At 42.5% G+C, this 21,767-nt stretch overlaps 1 protein-coding gene, 3 long non-coding RNA genes and 2 pseudogenes across 5 annotated transcripts; all 6 read right to left on the minus strand.

Moving 5' to 3' along the window:
* Nucleotides 1-711: 711 nt before the first annotated feature.
* Nucleotides 712-1,505, minus strand: LOC147975074 (uncharacterized). Its single transcript, XR_015602008.1, has 3 exons — nt 1,417-1,505; nt 1,236-1,325; nt 712-1,136 (listed from the first exon to the last, which is right to left on the minus strand). It is a non-coding gene; the product is annotated as an uncharacterized LOC147975074 (long non-coding RNA).
* A 115-nt stretch (nt 1,506-1,620) lies between these two features.
* LOC147975075 (uncharacterized) lies at nt 1,621-2,827 on the minus strand. The gene has a single exon (XM_087520261.1). The coding sequence runs from the start codon at nt 2,557-2,559 to the stop codon at nt 1,621-1,623; it is 939 nt and encodes a 312-aa protein (XP_087376387.1). The 5' UTR covers nt 2,560-2,827.
* Nucleotides 2,828-3,215: 388 nt separating this feature from the next.
* Nucleotides 3,216-5,273, minus strand: LOC125551106 (uncharacterized; annotated as a pseudogene).
* Nucleotides 5,274-5,792: 519 nt separating this feature from the next.
* LOC147975076 (uncharacterized) lies at nt 5,793-7,611 on the minus strand. The gene is made up of 4 exons (XR_015602009.1): nt 6,780-7,611; nt 6,571-6,672; nt 6,390-6,479; nt 5,793-6,290 (listed from the first exon to the last, which is right to left on the minus strand). It is a non-coding gene; the product is annotated as an uncharacterized LOC147975076 (long non-coding RNA).
* Nucleotides 7,612-8,370: 759 nt separating this feature from the next.
* LOC147975077 (uncharacterized) lies at nt 8,371-9,052 on the minus strand. The gene is made up of 2 exons (XR_015602010.1): nt 8,968-9,052; nt 8,371-8,868 (listed from the first exon to the last, which is right to left on the minus strand). It is a non-coding gene; the product is annotated as an uncharacterized LOC147975077 (long non-coding RNA).
* Nucleotides 9,053-11,038: 1,986 nt separating this feature from the next.
* On the minus strand, nt 11,039-14,938 carry LOC147975078 (uncharacterized; annotated as a pseudogene). Its single transcript, XR_015600493.1, has 5 exons — nt 14,385-14,938; nt 11,934-13,451; nt 11,726-11,827; nt 11,545-11,634; nt 11,039-11,445 (listed from the first exon to the last, which is right to left on the minus strand). The product of XR_015600493.1 is annotated as an uncharacterized LOC147975078 (transcript).
* Nucleotides 14,939-21,767: the final 6,829 nt, after the last annotated feature.

A 21,767-nucleotide genomic window follows, 5' to 3' on the forward strand; every position in this document is an offset into this window, starting at 1 on the left:
AGTGCTTATGTCTAAACCCCTTGGTGATCCTATGGCTTGCCTAAGCAATTGCACAAACCAGATCCAATTCTTGTTTGTTTTGGAATAAAAAATTCCAAAACAAAGTGGATACATCCAATTATGGCCATCTACAGCGGTGGCACTAGCCAGCTGCCCCTTGAACCCGCCTGTTAAGAATGTGCTATCTACTGCCAAATATGGCCTGCAACCACCAAGGAATCCGTCTATGCAAGGTTTCAAAGCAAAGAAGAACCTTCTAAACCTGATTTTTCCTTTTATAGTGTAATGATCAATCTGAACTATGCTACCAAGGCAAGTGGTTTCAACTTGTGCTTTAAACCTATACAAATTGTCAAAGCTGCTATCCCAATCACCACACAATTCTTTCAGAGCTAGCTTCTTACCCATATATATTCTCTTGTAGTGGAGGTCAACCTTGTGGTGTTCTTTAATCTTCTTCTGCAATGCCTTCGCCCCGAGAGTTGCATATTCAATCAGCCAATCCTTCACCTTATCACATACCCAATGCTTGGTTCCATTCTTTGTCTTCTTTTTCCTTCTTGTACTAGAGCAACAACTTTTTCACAATTTAGTTCAAAATTTTGGCAGAACCTCCCCTATAATTTGATGCACATCCAGATCACACAATTCACATATACATATATTTCAACAAATAGTATTCAGATTTGCACATAAACATACAGACCCCCATCCAAGTACACATATATCACTTCCAACATATACATGATCACATATATGAGTCCAATCGCACACATACATCATACTCTACATCATATGAGCAACACAAAAGGATTGTCATCGTGTCCAGGTTCGCGTACATAGTCCAAGTCCATACATACATGATATGGACTACACAAAAGTGACCTAAGGTTCACATACATGAGTCCAAGTCCACACAACATGACATGAGCAGCAACAAAAGTGACTCTAAGTCTCTAACTAAAAGAAATTAAATTTGGTTCACAAGCTAAGTCTTCGTTTGCTTCTTGTGCTCATTGCGGGGCTGGCTGGGTTAGTTTTTTTTGCTTCTTGTGCTCATTGCGGGGCTGTCAAATGGCACCATAGGACAAATTTCATCCTTTTTAGCAAGCTCCATCTTCTTCCCCTTCCCTGATCTGCACTTGTACATGTATGGCAACAGTAATTTTAGAGTAAATAACAATATGAACTATGCATAATATGTGACATTAAAATTCAGAATTAGCAAAGATCACCTTTTACACCCTTTTCCATTTTTCTTGTTTGCAATATCCAAAGTTTGGCTGTGTTTTCCTTTCTTCTTGGTTGTAATTTCTAAGCTTTGGCTATGGATTAGACGAATGCACACTCAGTTTTCATTTGGCACTAATCAAACTCAGTTTTCATTTGGCACAAATTAAATTCAGATTTGCTAACCTTGGTGGAAAATACATAGAGGTTGGTGGTGCTTCATCACCTCTTGGCACAATGGATGACTGGGCTGATTTGGTTGTCTTCCTCCTCTTCGTTGGTGGTTCTCTACATGAGCAGCAAGAAAGTAGTTCACATGCATAGTCGATTACAAAACACTAATGTAAGAGAGTAGTTAACATGCAATAAGAAAGTAGAATGCATAGTTGATTACCTCAACTCCATCAAAGCAGCAATGTCATCTTTGTTCCCCTTCTTGCACTTGTGCCAATCGTGTCCGTATTCCTTACAAATAGGGCATAAGTGCTGGCCACTTTTCCTCCTTTTCTCACTACAACCCTTATGCCTCTCTGTTTGGGGCCGACCAGCTACGGCTTTTAGCAAGGGTGGATGCATGAAGAATCCATGGTTAGATTTAGGCCACTGGGTCTTGTCACACATAACAGGGATTAGTTGGCCATAAGCTGCTCTAAACTTGTCAATGGAGTAATATGAGTCCACATAATTCTGTATATGTGCATTGACAAGTGATGTGACGAATGCTAGAGCATGTTTGCAAGGAAGGCCAGAAACTTGCCATTGTCTACAAGAACATGTGTTGTCATGCAAGTTGACGACAAACCTAAACCCGCTGCCTCCCAATTGAGTTACTTCAGCAACTTCTTCCGAGCTTTCTACCACCTCCAAGTTTAACTCTCTACTCTTTGCATTCAAATTCTTAATTATGTGGGGCAAAATTAATCCAACTAACTTCTTTGCTACTTTTCTCCGGCGATTCCACATGATCATAATCATCTGCCTAAGCTTTTCCATTAAGTCGTCCAAGTTCAAAGACTTGTGGTGCTTAATCCAATTATTGAAGCACTCTGCGAGGTTGTTGGTTACATAGTCCACCTTACAAATGGTTGAGAACTGACTCCTAGTCCACAACCTAGTGTGCCACTTCCTAAGATATGCAGTTGCCGCTGGCTTTGCTGTTTCCATTGCAACCCAATTTTTCTCAAATATATATGTGTTCCATGAGTAAGTAGCAGCCCAAAGATGGTCATCAAATATCTTTCCGTGATACTTTTTCTTGAAGTTTGACACCAAGTGAAACATGCATTTCCTATGCTCTACTTTTGGGAAAACTTCCTTTACCCCTGTCATCACCGCCTACCTGGCATCAGTGCTTATGGCTAAACCCCTTGGTGATCCTATGGCTTGCCTAAGCAATTGCATAAACCAGATCCAATTCTTGTTTGTTTTGGAATAAAAAATTCCAAAACAAAGTGGATACATCCAATTATGGCCATCTACAGCGGTGGCACTAGCCAGCTGCCCCTTGAACCCGCCTGTTAAGAATGTGCTATCTACTGCCAAATATGGCCTGCAACCACCAAGGAATCCGTCTATGCAAGGTTTCAAAGCAAAGAAGAACCTTCCAAACCTGATTTTTCCTTTTATAGTGTAATGATCAATCTGAACTATGCTACCAAGGCAAGTGGTTTCAACTTGTGCTTTAAACCTATACAAATTGTCAAAGCTGCTATCCCAATCACCACACAATTCTTTCAGAGCTAGCTTCTTACCCATATATATTCTCTTGTAGTGGAGGTCAACCTTGTGGTGTTCTTTAATCTTCTTCTGCAATGCCTTCGCCCCGAGAGTTGCATATTCAATCAGCCAATCCTTCACCTTATCACATACCCAATGCTTGGTTCCATTCTTTGTCTTCTTTTTCCTTCTTGTACTAGAGCAACAACTTTTTCACAATTTAGTTCAAAATTTTGGCAGAACCTCCCCTATAATTTGATGCACATCCAGATCACACAATTCACATATACATATATTTCAACAAATAGTATTCAGATTTGCACATAAACATACAGGCCCCCATCCAAGTACACATATATCACTTCCAACATATACATGATCACATATATGAGTCCAATCGCACACATACATCATACTCTACATCATATGAGCAACACAAAAGGATTGTCATCGTGTCCAGGTTCGCGTACATAGTCCAAGTCCATACATACATGATATGGACTACACAAAAGTGACCTAAGGTTCACATACATGAGTCCAAGTCCACACAACATGACATGAGCAGCAACAAAAGTGACTCTAAGTCTCTAACTAAAAGAAATTAAATTTGGTTCACAAGCTAAGTCTTCGTTTGCTTCTTGTGCTCATTGCGGGGCTGGCTGGGTTAGTTTTTTTTGCTTCTTGTGCTCATTGCGGGGCTGTCAAATGGCACCATAGGACAAATTTCATCCTTTTTAGCAAGCTCCATCTTCTTCCCCTTCCCTGATCTGCACTTGTACATGTATGGCAACAGTAATTTTAGAGTAAATAACAATATGAACTATGCATAATATGTGACATTAAAATTCAGAATTAGCAAAGATTACCTTTTACACCCTTTTCCATTTTTCTTGTTTGCAATATCCAAAGTTTGGCTGTGTTTTCCTTTCTTCTTGGTTGTAATTTCTAAGCTTTGGCTATGGATTAGACGAATGCACACTCAGTTTTCATTTGGCACTAATCAAACTCAGTTTTCATTTGGCACAAATTAAATTCAGATTTGCTAACCTTGGTGGAAAATACATAGAGGTTGGTGGTGCTTCATCACCTCTTGGCACAATGGATGACTGGGCTGATTTGGTTGTCTTCCTCCTCTTCTTTGGTGGTTCTCTACATGAGCAACAAGAAAGTAGTTCACATGCATAGTCGATTACAAAACACTAATGTAAGAGAGTAGTTAACATGCAATAAGAAAGTAGAATGCATAGTTGATTACCTCAACTCCATCAAAGCAGCAATGTCATCTTTGTTCCCCTTCTTGCACTTGTGCCAATCGTGTCCGTATTCCTTACAAATAGGGCATAAGTGCTGGCCACTTTTCCTCCTTTTCTCACTACAACCCTTATGCCTCTCTGTTTGGGGCCGACCAGCTACGGCTTTTAGCAAGGGTGGATGCATGAAGAATCCATGGTTAGATTTAGGCCACTGGGTCTTGTCACACATAACAGGGATTAGTTGGCCATAAGCTGCTCTAAACTTGTCAATGGAGTAATATGAGTCCACATAATTCTGTATATGTGCATTGACAAGTGATGTGACGAATGCTAGAGCATGTTTGCAAGGAAGGCCGGAAACTTGCCATTGTCTACAAGAACATGTGTTGTCATGCAAGTTGACGACAAACCTAAACCCGCTGCCTCCCAATTGAGTTACTTCAGCAACTTCTTCCGAGCTTTCTACCACCTCCAAGTTTAACTCTCTACTCTTTGCATTCAAATTCTTAATTATGTGGGGCAAAATTAATCCAACTAACTTCTTTGCTACTTTTCTCCGGCGATTCCACATGATCATAATCATCTGCCTAAGCTTTTCCATTAAGTCGTCCAAGTTCAAAGACTTGTGGTGCTTAATCCAATTATTGAAGCACTCTGCGAGGTTGTTGGTTACATAGTCCACCTTACAAATGGTTGAGAACTGACTCCTAGTCCACAACCTAGTGTGCCACTTCCTAAGATATGCAGTTGCCGCTGGCTTTGCTGTTTCCATTGCAACCCAATTTTTCTCAAATATATATGTGTTCCATGAGTAAGTAGCAGCCCAAAGATGGTCATCAAATATCTTTCCGTGATACTTTTTCTTGAAGTTTGACACCAAGTGAAACATGCATTTCCTATGCTCTACTTTTGGGAAAACTTCCTTTACCCCTGTCATCACCGCCTACCTGGCATCAGTGCTTATGGCTAAACCCCTTGGTGATCCTATGGCTTGCCTAAGCAATTGCATAAACCAGATCCAATTCTTGTTTGTTTTGGAATAAAAAATTCCAAAACAAAGTGGATACATCCAATTATGGCCATCTATAGCGGTGGCACTAGCCAGCTGCCCCTTGAACCCGCCTGTTAAGAATGTGCTATCTACTGCCAAATATGGCCTGCAACCACCAAGGAATCCGTCTATGCAAGGTTTCAAAGCAAAGAAGAACCTTCTAAACCTGATTTTTCCTTTTATAGTGTAATGATCAATCTGAACTATGCTACCAAGGCAAGTGGTTTCAACTTGTGCTTTAAACCTATACAAATTGTCAAAGCTGCTATCCCAATCACCACACAATTCTTTCAGAGCTAGCTTCTTACCCATATATATTCTCTTGTAGTGGAGGTCAACCTTGTGGTGTTCTTTAATCTTCTTCTGCAATGCCTTCGCCCCGAGAGTTGCATATTCAATCAGCCAATCCTTCACCTTATCACATACCCAATGCTTGGTTCCATTCTTTGTCTTCTTTTTCCTTCTTGTACTAGAGCAACAACTTTTTCACAATTTAGTTCAAAATTTTGGCAGAACCTCCCCTATAATTTGATGCACATCCAGATCACACAATTCACATATACATATATTTCAACAAATAGTATTCAGATTTGCACATAAACATACAGGCCCCCATCCAAGTACACATATATCACTTCCAACATATACATGATCACATATATGAGTCCAATCGCACACATACATCATACTCTACATCATATGAGCAACACAAAAGGATTGTCATCGTGTCCAGGTTCGCGTACATAGTCCAAGTCCATACATACATGATATGGACTACACAAAAGTGACCTAAGGTTCACATACATGAGTCCAAGTCCACACAACATGACATGAGCAGCAACAAAAGTGACTCTAAGTCTCTAACTAAAAGAAATTAAATTTGGTTCACAAGCTAAGTCTTCGTTTGCTTCTTGTGCTCATTGCGGGGCTGGCTGGGTTAGTTTTTTTTGCTACTTGTGCTCATTGCGGGGCTGTCAAATGGCACCATAGGACAAATTTCATCCTTTTTAGCAAGCTCCATCTTCTTCCCCTTCCCTGATCTGCACTTGTACATGTATGGCAACAGTAATTTTAGAGTAAATAACAATATGAACTATGCATAATATGTGACATTAAAATTCAGAATTAGCAAAGATCACCTTTTACACCCTTTTCCATTTTTCTTGTTTGCAATCTCCAAAGTTTGGCTGTGTTTTCCTTTCTTCTTGGTTGTAATTTCTAAGCTTTGGCTATGGATTAGACGAATGCACACTCAGTTTTCATTTGGCACTAATCAAACTCAGTTTTCATTTGGCACAAATTAAATTCAGATTTGCTAACTTTGGTGGAAAATACATAGAGGTTGCTTGTGCTTCATCACCTCTTGGCACAATGGATGACTGGGCTGATTTGGTAGTCTTCCTCCTCTTCTTTGGTGGTTCTCTACATGAGCAACAAGAAAGTAGTTCACATGCATAGTTGATTACAAAACAGTAATGTAAGAGAGTAGTTAACATGCAATAAGAAAAGTAGAATGCATAGTTGATTACCTCAACTCCATCAAAGCAGCAATGTCATCTTTGTTCCCCTTCTTGCACTTGTGCCAATGGTGTCTGTATTCCTTACAAATAGGGCATAAGTGCTAGCCACTTTTCCTCCTTTTCTCACTACAACCCTTATGCCTCTCTGTTTGGGGCCGACCAGCTACGGCTTTTAGCAAGGGTGGATGCATGAAGAATCCATGGTTAGATTTAGGCCACTGGGTCTTGTCACACATAACAGGGATTAGTTGGCCATAAGCTGCTCTAAACTTGTCAATGGAGTAATATGAGTCCACATAATTCTGTATATGTGCATTGACAAGTGATGTGACGAATGCTAGAGCATGTTTGCAAGGAAGGCCAGAAACTTGCCATTGTCTACAAGAACATGTGTTGTCATGCAAGTTGACGACAAACCTAAACCCGCTGCCTCCCAATTGAGTTACTTCAGCAACTTCTTCCGAGCTTTCTACCACCTCCAAGTTTAACTCTCTACTCTTTGCATTCAACTTCTTAATTATGTGGGGCAAAATTAATCCAACTAAATTCTTTGCTACTTTTCTCCGGCGATTCCACATGATCATAATCATCTGCCTAAGCTTGTCCATTAAGTCGTCCAAGTTCAAAGACTTGTGGTGCTTAATCCAATTATTGAAGCACTCTGCGAGGTTGTTGGTTACATAGTCCACCTTACAAATGGTTGAGAACTGACTCCTAGTCCACAACCTAGTGTGCCACTTCCTAAGATATGCAGTTGCCGCTGGCTTTGCTGTTTCCATTGCAACCCAATTTTTCTCAAATATATATGTGTTCCATGAGTAAGTAGCAGCCCAAAGATGGTCATCAAATATCATTCCGTGATACTTTTTCTTGAAGTTTGACACCAAGTGAAACATGCATTTCCTATGCTCTACTTTTGGGAAAACTTCGTTTACCCCTGTCATCACCGCCTACCTGGCATCAGTGCTTATGGCTAAACCCCTTGGTGATCCTATGGCTTGCCTAAGCAATTGCATAAACCAGATCCAATTCTTGTTTGTTTTGGAATAAAAAATTCCAAAACAAAGTGGATACATCCAATTATGGCCATCTACAGCGGTGGCACTAGCCAGCTGCCCCTTGAACCCGCCTGTTAAGAATGTGCTATCTACTGCCAAATATGGCCTGCAACCACCAAGGAATCCGTCTATGCAAGGTTTCAAAGCAAAGAAGAACCTTCCAAACCTGATTTTTCCTTTTATAGTGTAATGATCAATCTGAACTATGCTACCAAGGCAAGTGGTTTCAACTTGTGCTTTAAACCTATACAAATTGTCAAAGCTGCTATCCCAATCACCACACAATTCTTTCAGAGCTAGCTTCTTACCCATATATATTCTCTTGTAGTGGAGGTCAACCTTGTGGTGTTCTTTAATCTTCTTCTGCAATGCCTTCGCCCCGAGAGTTGCATATTCAATCAGCCAATCCTTCACCTTATCACATACCCAATGCTTGGTTCCATTCTTTGTCTTCTTTTTCCTTCTTGTACTAGAGCAACAACTTTTTCACAATTTAGTTCAAAATTTTGGCAGAACCTCCCCTATAATTTGATGCACATCCAGATCACACAATTCACATATACATATATTTCAACAAATAGTATTCAGATTTGCACATAAACATACAGGCCCCCATCCAAGTACACATATATCACTTCCAACATATACATGATCACATATATGAGTCCAATCGCACACATACATCATACTCTACATCATATGAGCAACACAAAAGGATTGTCATCGTGTCCAGGTTCGCGTACATAGTCCAAGTCCATACATACATGATATGGACTACACAAAAGTGACCTAAGGTTCACATACATGAGTCCAAGTCCACACAACATGACATGAGCAGCAACAAAAGTGACTCTAAGTCTCTAACTAAAAGAAATTAAATTTGGTTCACAAGCTAAGTCTTCGTTTGCTTCTTGTGCTCATTGCGGGGCTGGCTGGGTTAGTTTTTTTTGCTTCTTGTGCTCATTGCGGGGCTGTCAAATGGCACCATAGGACAAATTTCATCCTTTTTAGCAAGCTCCATCTTCTTCCCCTTCCCTGATCTGCACTTGTACATGTATGGCAACAGTAATTTTAGAGTAAATAACAATATGAACTATGCATAATATGTGACATTAAAATTCAGAATTAGCAAAGATCACCTTTTACACCCTTTTCCATTTTTCTTGTTTGCAATCTCCAAAGTTTGGCTGTGTTTTCCTTTCTTCTTGGTTGTAATTTCTAAGATTTGGCTATGGATTAGACGAATGCACACTCAGTTTTCATTTGGCACTAATCAAACTCAGTTTTCATTTGGCACAAATTAAATTCAGATTTGCTAACTTTGGTGGAAAATACATAGAGGTTGCTCGTGCTTCATCACCTCTTGGCACAATGGATGACTGGGCTGATTTGGTAGTCTTCCTCCTCTTCTTTGGTGGTTCTCTACATGAGCAACAAGAAAGTAGTTCACATGCATAGTTGATTACAAAACAGTAATGTAAGAGAGTAGTTAACATGCAATAAGAAAGTAGAATGCATAGTTGATTACCTCAACTCCATCAAAGCAGCAATGTCATCTTTGTTCCCCTTCTTGCACTTGTGCCAATGGTGTCTGTATTCCTTACAAATAGGGCATAAGTGCTGGCCACTTTTCCTCCTTTTCTCACTACAACCCTTATGCCTCTCTGTTTGGGGCCGACCAGCTACGGCTTTTCGCAAGGGTGGATGCATGAAGAATCCATGGTTAGATTTAGGCCACTGGGTCTTGTCACACATAACAGGGATTAGTTGGCCATAAGCTGCTCTAAACTTGTCAATGGAGTAATATGAGTCCACATAATTCTGTATATGTGCATTGACAAGTGATGTGACGAATGCTAGAGCATGTTTGCAAGGAAGGCCAGAAACTTGCCATTGTCTACAAGAACATGTGTTGTCATGCAAGTTGACGACAAACCTAAACCCGCTGCCTCCCAATTGAGTTACTTCAGCAACTTCTTCCGAGCTTTCTACCACCTCCAAGTTTAACTCTCTACTCTTTGCATTCAACTTCTTAATTATGTGGGGCAAAATTAATCCAACTAAATTCTTTGCTACTTTTCTCCGGCGATTCCACATGATCATAATCATCTGCCTAAGCTTGTCCATTAAGTCGTCCAAGTTCAAAGACTTGTGGTGCTTAATCCAATTATTGAAGCACTCTGCGAGGTTGTTGGTTACATAGTCCACCTTACAAATGGTTGAGAACTGACTCCTAGTCCACAACCTAGTGTGCCACTTCCTAAGATATGCAGTTGCCGCTGGCTTTGCTGTTTCCATTGCAACCCAATTTTTCTCAAATATATATGTGTTCCATGAGTAAGTAGCAGCCCAAAGATGGTCATCAAATATCTTTCCATGATACTTTTTCTTGAAGTTTGACACCAAGTGAAACATGCATTTCCTATGTTCTACTTTTGGGAAAGCTTCCTTCACCCCTGTCATCACCGCCTACCTGGCATCAGTGCTTATGGCTAAACCCCCTGGTGATCCTATGGCTTGCCTAAGCAATTGCATAAACCAGATCCAATTCTTGTTTGTTTTGGAATAAAAAATTCCAAAACAAAGTGGATACATCCAATTATGGCCATCTACAGCGGTAGCACTAGCCAGCTGCCCCTTGAGCCTGCCTATTAAGAATGTGCTATCTACTGCCAAATATGGCCTGCAACCACCAAGGAATCCGTCTATGCAAGGTTTCAAAGCAAAGAAGAACCTTCTAAACCTGATTTTTCCTTTTATAGTGTAATGATCAATCTGAACTATGCTACCAAGGCAAGTGGTTTCAACTTGTGCTTTAAACCTATACAAATTGTCAAAGCTGCTATCCTAATCACCATACAATTCTTTCAGAGCTAGCTTCTTACCCATATATATTCTCTTGTAGTGGAGGTCAACCTTGTGGTGTTCTTTAATCTTCTTCTGCAATGCCTTCGCCCCGAGAGTTGCATATTCAATCAGCCAATCCTTCACCTTATCACATACCCAATGCTTGGTTCCATTCTTTGTCTTCTTTTTCCTTCTTGTACTAGAGCAACAACTTTTTCACAATTTAGTTCAAAATTTTGGCAGAACCTCCCCTATAATTTGATGCACATCCAGATCACACAATTCACATATACATATATTTCAACAAATAGTATTCAGATTTGCACATAAACATATAGGCCCCCATCCAAGTACACATATATCACTTCCAACATATACATGATCACATATATGAGTCCAATCGCACACATACATCATACTCTACATCATATGAGCAACACAAAAGGATTGTCATCATGTCCAGGTTCGCGTACATAGTCCAAGTCCATACATACATGATATGGACTACACAAAAGTGACCTAAGGTTCACATACATGAGTCCAAGTCCACACAACATGACATGAGCAGCAACAAAAGTGACTCTAAGTCTCTAACTAAAAGAAATTAAATTTGGTTCACAAGCTAAGTCTTCGTTTGCTTCTTGTGCTCATTGCGGGGCTGACTGGGTTAGTTTTTTTTGCTTCTTGTGCTCATTGCGGGGCTGTCAAATGGCACCATAGGACAAATTTCATCCTTTTTAGCAAGCTCCATCTTCTTCCCCTTCCCTGATCTGCACTTGTACATGTATGGCAACAGTAATTTTAGAGTAAATAACAATATGAACTATGCATAATATGTGACATTAAAATTCAGAATTAGCAAAGATCACCTTTTACACCCTTTTCCATTTTTCTTGTTTGCAGTCTCCAAAGATTGGCTGTGTTTTCCTTTCTTCTTGGTTGTAATTTCTAAGCTTTGGCTATGGATTAGACGAATGCACACTCAGTTTTCATTTGGCACTAATCAAACTCAGTTTTCATTTGGCACAAATTAAATTCAGATTTGCTAACCTTGGTGGAAAATACATAGAGGTTGGTGGTGCTTCATCACCTCTTGGCACAATGGATGACTGGGCTGATTTGGTTGTCTTCCTCCTCTTCTTTGGTGGTTCTCTACATGAGCAACAAGAAAGTAGTTCACATGCATAGTCGATTACAAAACACTAATGTAAGAGAGTAGTTAACATGCAATAAGAAAGTAGAATGCATAGTTGATTACCTCAACTCCATCAAAGCAGCAATGTCATCTTTGTTCCCCTTCTTGCACTTGTGCCAATGGTGTTTGTATTCCTTACAAATAGGGCATAAGTGCTGGCCACTTTTCCTCTTTTTCTCACTACAACCCTTATGCCTCTCTGTTTGGGGCCGACCAGCTACGGCTTTTGGCAAGGGTGGATGCATGAAGAATCCATGGTTAGATTTAGGCCACTGGGTCTTGTCACACATAACAGGGATTAGTTGGCCATAAGCTGCTCTAAACTTGTCAATGGAGTAATATGAGTCCACATAATTCTGTATATGTGCATTGACAAGTGATGTGACGAATGCTAGAGCATGTTTGCAAGGAAGGCCAGAAACTTGCCATTGTCTACAAGAACATGTGTTGTCATGCAAGTTGACGACAAACCTAAACCCGCTGCCTCCCAATTGAGTTACTTCAGCAACTTCTTCCGAGCTTTCTACCACCTCCAAGTTTAACTCTCTACTCTTTGCATTCAACTTCTTAATTATGTGGGGCAAAATTAATCCAACTAACTTCTTTGCTACTTTTCTTCGGCGATTCCACATGATCATAATCATCTGCCTAAGCTTTTCCATTAAGTCGTCCAAGTTCAAAGACTTGTGGTGCTTAATCCACTTATTGAAGCACTCTGCGAGGTTGTTGGTTACATAGTCCACCTTACAAATGGTTGAGAACTGACTCCTAGTCCACAACCTAGTGTGCCACTTCCTAAGATATGCAGTTGCCGCTGGCTTTGCTGTTTCCATTGCAACCCAATTTTTCTCAAATATATATGTGTTCCATGAGTAAGTAGCAGCCCAAAGATGGTCATCAAATATCTTTCCATGATACTTTTTCTTGAAGTTTGACACCAAGTGAAACATGCATTTCCTATGTTCTACTTTTGGGAAAACTTCCTTCACCCCTGTCATCACCGCCTACCTGGCATCAGTGCTTATGGCTAAACCCCCTGGTGATCCTATGGCTTGCCTAAGCAATTGCATAAACCAGATCCAATTCTTGTTTGTTTTGGAATAAAAAATTCCAAAACAAAGTGGATACATCCAATTATGGCCATCTACAGCGGTAGCACTAGCCAGCTGCCCCTTGAGCCTGCCTATTAAGAATGTGCTATCTACTGCCAAATATGGCCTGCAACCACCAAGGAATCCGTCTATGTAAGGTTTCAAAGCAAAGAAGAACCTTCTAAACCTGATTTTTCCTTTTATAGTGTAATGATCAATCTGAACTATGCTACCAAGGCAAGTGGTTTCAACTTGTGCTTTAAACCTATACAAATTGTCAAAGCTGCTATCCCAATCACCATACAATTCTTTCAGAGCTAGCTTCTTACCCATATATATTCTCTTGTAGTGGAGGTCAACCTTGTGGTGTTCTTTAATCTTCTTCTGCAATGCCTTCGCCCCGAGAGTTGCATATTCAATCAGCCAATCCTTCACCTTATCACATACCCAATGCTTGGTTCCATTCTTTGTCTTCTTTTTCCTTCTTGTACTAGAGCAACAACTTTTTCACAATTTAGTTCAAAATTTGGGTAGAACCTCCCCTATAATTTGATGCACATCCAGATCACACAATTCACATATACATATATTTCAACAAATAGTATTCAGATTTGCACATAAACATACAGGCCCCCATCCAAGTACACATATATCACTTCCAACATATACATGATCACATATATGAGTCCAATCGCACACATACATCATACTCTACATCATATGAGCAACACAAAAGGATTGTCATCATGTCCAGGTTCGCGTACATAGTCCAAGTCCATACATACATGATATGGACTACACAAAAGTGACCTAAGGTTCACATACATGAGTCCAAGTCCACACAACATGACATGAGCAGCAACAAAAGTGACTCTAAGTCTCTAACTAAAAGAAATTAAATTTGGTTCACAAGCTAAGTCTTCGTTTGCTTCTTGTGCTCATTGCGGGGCTGGCTGGGTTAGTTTTTTTTTGCTTCTCGGTGATAGGCTCATACGGTTCAGACGGATCACAATATGCAATGATCATACACAACACCTTTGTCTCCGAGTGTTTCTCAAACATAAGCATTAAATCTTGGTCACATTTTACTTCTGGACAGATTTTTAGAGCATCATCATAGTACTGCACATGTGCAACTTCCAAATAACACGGAGAGTACTGCTCTACAATTGATTCAACGAAATCCTTATAGTTTGTCAAGTCACAATCAATGATCTTCTCAAAACAGAAACATCGAATGTATTCTCGAGCTTTTTTTTATTGCCAAACAATTCGATTTTTATCAAATAACTTGAATTTGGATCCATCATGTGAATTCAAGAGACAATTAAGTGAAGAAACTATGCATGAGTATTGCTAGATAGTTCTGATCATTGCTAGTGGTACAAACATCATACAAATCCACAAAGTGCCATGAACTTACCCATCTGGACACGCCCATGTAGTGGAGGCCAACCGAGCTGCACCCTGGCCGGACCCTGCAACTGCTGCCGAGGCCGATTCAGCAGCGTATTGGCCTAAGCCTACAGCTGCTGTTGAGCCCGAACCAGCCGTGCCTTGGCCTGAGCCTCCAGCCACGCCGGCGGTCGAGCCCTCAGCCCATGCCCCGCCCTGGACCGTGATTGCTACAGCTGAGACACCGCCTCCCGTCGAAGCCGTGCGCTGACGCAACCCCTCCGTAGCCGTAGCCGCGTGCTGGCCCGACCCCTCCGTACCACAGCCGTCGCCAAGGCTCGCCATCCCCGGATCCGCGGGAGCGCCAAGGTCGGACCCCTCCGCCGCCGCGCACTGGATTTCCTCCGTAGCACCTTCCCCATCCTCAACACCACCGCCATCCATAACACCGAATCTCCACCGCCGCTAGCAGGTTCTCTGCCGTCGCCGCCGCCCGCAATCACTAGGGTTTGAGAAAGGGGAAGCGGGGAAGGGGATGTGGATCGTGAGAGAGATGGCCGGTTTGGTTCGTTCCGGTCGTGTTCTGTTTTCTTTTCTCTCATGCTTATGGGCAGGGGCATTTTTGTCCAGCTAAGAAAAACTGACATCACTCCATGCCTGTTTTAACGGTGTGAGCTAACAGAATTGACGGGAGTGTTAGATAGGGAAAAAATATTATACATGATGTTAGATAAGGAAGAAGAAATTTTTCAGTGTTACATAAGGAACCAATATTTAAAATAGTGTTATATAAGGAATTTTCTCTTTGATCCTATCTTGCAAGTCTATAGTCACCTATTATGTGTTATGATCCGTTAACCCTGAAGAGACAGTAATCGGGATACTTACCGGTGATGACCGTAGTTTGAGGAATTCATGTATTCACTAAGTGTTAATGCTTTGGTTCGGTACTCTAATAAAAGGAGGCCTTAATATCCCTTAGTTTCCAATAGGACCCCAATGCCACGGGAGGGTAGGACAAAAGATGTCATGCAAGTTCTTTTCCATAAGCACGTATGACTATATTCGGAATACATGCCTACATTACATTGATGAACTGGAGCTAGTTCTGTGTCACCCTATGTTATAACTATTGCATGAGGAATTGCATCCGACATAATTATCCATCACTGATCCATTGCCGATGAGCTTTTCATATATTGATCTTCCCTTATTTACTTTTCTGTTGCTACTGTTACAATCACTATAAAACCGAAACTGCTACCGTTACTTTTGCCACCGTTACCACTACTGTCATATTACTTTGCTACTAAATACTTTGCTGCAGATATTAAGTTTCCAGGTGTGGTTGAATTGACAACTCAGCTGCTAATACTTGAGAATATTCTTTGGCCCCCTTGCGTCGAATCAATAAATTTGGGTTGAATACTCTACCCTCGAAAACTGTTGCGATCCCCTATAGTTGTGGGTTATCAAGACTATTTTCTGGCGCCGTTGCCGGGGAGCATAGCTCTATTATTTGAGTCACTTGGGATTTATATCTACTGATCACTATGAAGAACTTGAAAGATAAAATGTGACGCCCCCGATTCAATTGTACACTAATCATACACGCAAACGAGTATGATCAAGATCAGGGACTCACGGGAAGATATCACAACACAACTCTACAAATAAAATAAGTCATACAAGCATCATATTACAAGCCAGAGGCCTCGAGGGCTCGAATACAAGAGCTCAATCATAGACGAGTCAGTGGAAGCAACAATATCTGAGTACAGACATAAGTTAAACAAGTTTGCGTTAAGAAGGCTAGCACAAACTGGGATACAGATCGAAAGAGGCGCAGGCCTCCTGCCTGGGATCCTCCTAAACTACTCCTGGTCGTCGTCAGCAGGCTGCACGTAGTAGTAGGCACCTCCTGAGTAGTAGTAGTCGTCATCGACGGTGGCGTCTGGCTCCTGGGCTCCAAATTCTGGTCGCAGCCATCGGGTAGGAAGGGGGAAAAGAGGGAGCAAAGCAACCGTGAGTACTCATCCAAAGTACTCGCAAGAAAGGAGCTACACTACATATGTATGTATTGGTATCAAATGGAATAAGGGTATCATATGTGGACTGAACTGCAGAATGCCGGAATAAGAGGGGGATAGCTAGTCCTATCGAAGACTACGCTTCTGGTAACCTCCATCTTGCAGCAGGAGAAGAGAGTAGATGGTAAGTTCACCAAGTAGTATCGTGTAGCATAATCCTAACCGATGATCCTCCCCTCGTCGCCCTGTGAGAGAGCGATCACTGGTTGTATCTGGCACTTGGAAGGATGTGTTTTATTAAGTATCCGGTTCTAGTTGTCATAAGATCAAGGTACAACTCCAAGTCGTCATGTTACCGAAGATCACGGCTATTCGAATAGATTAACTTCCCTGCACAGGTGCACCACATTTCCCAACACGTTCGATCCCCTTTGTCCGGACACACTTTTCTGGGTCATGCCCGGCCTCGGAAGATCAACACGTCGTAGCCCTACCTAGGCATAACAGAGAGGTCAGCACGCCGGTCTAAATCCTATGGCGCAGGGGTCTGGGCCCATCGCCCATTGCACACCTGCATGTTGCGTACGTGGCCAGAAGCAGAACTAGCCCCCTTAATACAAGAGCAGGATTACGGTCCAATCCGATGTGCGCCGCTCAGTCGCTGACGTCACGAAGGCTTCGGCTGATACCACGACGTCGAGTGCCCATAACTGTCCCCGCGTAGATGGTTAGTGCGTATAGGCCAGTGGCCAGACTCAGATCAAATACCAAGATCTCGTTAAACGTGTTATCTTGAAATAACTGCGAATGCCGACCAGGGTCAGGCCCACCTCTCTCCTAGGTGGTCTCAACCTGCCCTGTCGCTTCGCCACAAAGATCCACACAGAGGGCTGTCGGGAAATTATGTCCTTCCAGCCCCCAATTCGTGAATCAACCGCGGGTACTCCTCGAGCCAACCGACTTTAGTCATCACATGTATCATGTATAAAGTATATAGAATATACCCGTGATCACCTCCCGAGTGATCACGACCCAATAGTATAGCATGGCAGACGGACAATAATGTATGGCCACTGATGATAAACTAGCATCCTATACTAAGCATTAGGATTGCAGGTAAAGGTAACAACAGTAGTAGCAAGGACATGCTATGCATCAGGATAGGATTAACGGAAAGCAGCAACATGCTACACTACTCTAATGCAAGCAGTATAGAGAAGAGTAGGCGATATCTGGTGATCAAGGGGGGGGGGGCTTGCCTGGTTTCTCTGGCAAGAGAGAGGGGTCGTCAACACCGTAGTCGTACTGGGTAGTAGCGGCGTCAGTCTCGGTGTCTAGCGAGAGAAGAGGGGGAAGAAACAATAAATATAATGCAAACAAATGCATGACGATGCATGACATGACAAAGCGTGATGCTAGGTGTGCCCTAACGCGGTACGAGGTGGTACCGGTGAAGGGGGAAAACATCCGGGAAAGTATTCCCGGTGTTTCGCGTTTTCGGACAGATGATCCGAAGGGGGAAAGTTGCGTGTTCCCTATGCTAGGGATGCGTGGCGGACGAACGGGCTGCGTATCCGGATTCGTCTCGTCGTTCCGAGCAACTTTCATGTTGAAAATAATTTAATCCGAGTTACGGATCAAAAGATATGATTTTCTAAAGATTTTATTATTATTCTGAAATTATTTTTAATTTGAAAATAAACGCTAAATTGGTAGGCGCACCCAGCACAGTGTACACAAAAGTGTACCCAGTGGCTGACAGGTGGGCCAGAGGGACCTAGTTGACCAGTCAACGTTTGACTGGTCAACAGGGGTGGGACCCCCTGTCATTGACTGTTTTAGTCTACTCTAACAGTTTAGTTAGTTATTTGGTTAATCTTAATTATGATTAAGTAGTTTAATTAATTGTTTATTTTAATTAACCAAAATTAATTAAGTTAATTAATTAATTAATTAACATTATTTTTTTTAAAAACGTTCCAGGGCAGTGGCCCACTTGTCATAGGCCCTGGGGGGCCTAGCGGGCGTGCGGTTCATGGGCGTGCTAGCGGGCAAGGGCATGGGCGCCCGATGGGTGCGGCGTCACCTGAACGGGTGCGCCGACGAGCAGAGCGGCCGCGGCCGGCGCGGGCACCGTGATGCGGGCCGCGGCAAGCGGCGAGCGTGGGGAGCAGAGCGCTGCGAGGGAGGCCAGAGCGGGCCGGCGGGCGAGCAGCGGCAGGGCGTCGGGGTGCGGCCAGCGAGCTGCAGAGCAGCGGCGGTGAGCGAGCGGAAGGGAGTCACGGTGTCGGTGGGCGCGTTGAGTGGGCGGAGCACCGCGGGGTTGGCCGGATGCAGCTGTCCCGGGCGCCGGCGGGCGGCGGAGCCGAGCGCGAGGGAGAGGCAGAGAGGATGGCCACGGGCGCAGGGGGAGGCGGGCGGCAACGACAGCAGTGGAGCACGCGGGCGAGCGCGGTCACGCGCAGCACGCGACCATGGGCGCGGCAGATGCGGGTGCGCGGGGTCGGGCACGACCACGACGAAGTTGTCGGCGAGCGGAGTAGCGGGCGGTGAGGGGCGACGAGACCGCGGCGGACTGCGGCAGCGGGAGAGCCGGAGCGAGAGCGTGCACGGCGCCGCGGCGAGCGCCGGTGCGGGAGGTGGGGCCGTGCGGGCGTGCGTGTGCTGCGGGTGGACGTAGAGGAGAAGGAGGGGGGGGGGGGTCTCACGGTGGGGTTTGTAGGGGTTCGGGCAGCGGGACGTGGGGAGGTAGTCGGGGACGATGCGAGGGAGAGGGGCAGGCCGGCGAGGTGGGGCTCCGGTGAGGCGGCGTGATCTCCTGGCGGCGACGGCCGACGACGTCGGTGTCCTCCTCCTCGAGCCCGATCCAAATCAGGGGAGAGGGGGGGAGGAGATATTTTCGGGGAGGAGTGGGGAGTGTCGGTGGCGGTTCGGCCCCTAGGGGGGGTGGATAAGGGGAGTGCGGGGGGGGGGGGGGGGGGAGTGGCCGGCTGGGCCGGTTTGGGCCTGCCCAGTTGGGCTGGTGGCGTGCTGGGTTTCTCTTTTTTTGTCTGTTAGTTTGTTTTCTATTTTTTTTGTATTTTCTTTCTTTTATTTATTTTCTATTCTGTTTTAGTTCATTTTAAACCATTTAGGAAATTTCTAAAAATGAGTTTGCTGCACTAAAATTACCTATGCCATTTTTGGCACAACCCAAACATTTTTGTTATCACTTTTGAACACTTTTATTGTTGACATTAATTTGAATTTGAATTTAAATTTTGAAACGGTTTCAAATTAACCCAAGATTAACCACAGTAATCGAGGTGACGTGGCACCATTAGCGGAGGATTACTGTAGCGTAACTATCCGGGCGTCACATAAAAGAACTAATATTTTTCCCTCAACTACGAGGGGAGGTAAGGAACTCCCATCTAGCTCTGCACTTGATTCACCTTCTGTTTTGAGTAAACTTGCGACACCTACTCCTGCTATTCATTCTAATATGTCGCATGTTATTGATGATGCCACTTCCGCTTGGCATGATACATATGATGAAACTACTTCTATGCTTGATAATACTGTGCCACTAGGTGAATTTCTTGATGAACAACTTGCTAGGGTTAGAGAGAATGAAATTATTGAAACTGATAATATTGATGAAAGTGATGATGAAGATTCTCCCCCTAGATATGAATTGCCTGTTGTGCCTGAGGGCTATGTTATGGATGTAGAAACTACTAGAGACTTTCTTGCTTGCAATGATAGATCTGATCTTAAAAAATTATTAGCTAAGCTTAAAGAAAAGTCTTTGAATGCTAGAATGAAATATGACCCTGCTTTTGCTACTTCACCTATCTTTATTTCCGATAAGGATTATGATTTCTCTGTTGATCCTAAGTTAATTACTTTGGTTGAACCTGATCCTTTCTATGGTTATGAATCTGAAACTATTGTGGCACATCTTACTAAATTAAATGATATAGCCACCCTGTTTACTCATGATGAGAAAACTCGCTATTACTTTATCCTTAAGTTGTTTCCATTCTCATTAAAGGGTGATGCTAAAACATGGTTTAATTCTCTTGATCCTGGTTGTGTGCGTAGTCCCCGGGATATGATTTATTACTTTGCTAAATATTTCCTCACTCATAAGAAACAAGCTGCCTTAATGGAAATATATAATTTTGTGCAAATTCAAGAAGTGAGTCTCCCACAAGCTTGGGGGAGGCTTCTCCGATTACTTAATGCTTTGCCTGATCATCCTCTCAAGAAAAATGAAATACTTGATATATTTTATAATGGACTAACCGATGCTTCCAGAGACCACCTGAATAGTTTTGCTGGTTGTGTTTTCAGGGAAAGAACAGTTGATCAAGTTGATTTTCTATTGAATAATATGTTGAGTAATGAAAATGACTGGACACTTCCTAAACCAACTCCTAAGACAACTCCAAAAAAGAGGTATTCTATTTCTCAGTCCTGAAGATATGCAAGAGGCAAAGAAATCTATGAAATAAAAAGGTATTAAAGCTGAAGATGTTAAGAATTTACCACCTATTGAAGAAATACATGGTCTTGATAACCCGACACAGGTAGTGAAGGTAAATTCTCTTTGTAGATTTGATGAAAAGGTGACATTCCTCGTTATAAGTCTGCTAGCCAATGCTTAGATGAGTTTAATAATTTTATTGTTAAACAAGAAAACTTCAATGCTTATGTTGGTAGACAATTGAAACGCAATGCTTATATGATTGAACACTTGAGTGATTATATGTCTAGAGTTAAAGGTGAACTTAAACTTATTAGTGAACATGCTTCTATGGTTACCACTCAAGTAGAACAAGTACTTAAGGCTCAGAATGATTTGCTCAATGAATTAAATAATAAGAAAAATTATAATGTTGTTAGAGTTATGACTAGAGGGGGTGAAATGACTCAGGAACCTTTGTATCCCGAGGGCCATCCTAAGAGAATTGAGCAAGATTCTCAAAGAACTAATGTTGATGCACCTAGTTCTTCTAAGAAGAAGAAGAAAAATGATAGGTCTTTGCATGCCTCAAGTGAACCTGTTGTTGACACACCTAAGAATCTCAATGATATTTCTATTTCTGATGCTAAAATACAATCTAGTAACGAACATGAACCTAGTGATAATGTTAATGATGATGTTCATGTTGATGATCCACCTAGCAATGATAATGATGTAGAGATTGAACCTGTTGTTGATCTTGATAACCCACAATCAAAGAATCAACGTTATGATAAGAGAGACTTTGTTGCTAGGAAGCACGGTAGGGAAAGAGAACCATGGGTTCAGAAACCCATGCCTTTTCCTCCTAAACCATCCAAGAAAAAGGATGATGTGGATTTTGAGCACTTTGCTGAAATGATTAAACCTA

This window comes from Triticum urartu, chromosome 4A (genome assembly GCF_056163025.1).
Source record: "Triticum urartu cultivar PI428250 chromosome 4A, HENAU_Tu73, whole genome shotgun sequence".
NCBI classification, from domain to species: Eukaryota; Viridiplantae; Streptophyta; class Magnoliopsida; order Poales; family Poaceae; genus Triticum; species Triticum urartu.

Excerpts from the sequence above, each read along its gene's own strand:
- LOC147975075 (XM_087520261.1), bottom strand. The coding sequence starts at position 2,559 with ATGACAGGGGTAAAGGAAGTTTTCCCAAAAGTAGAGCATAGGAAATGC.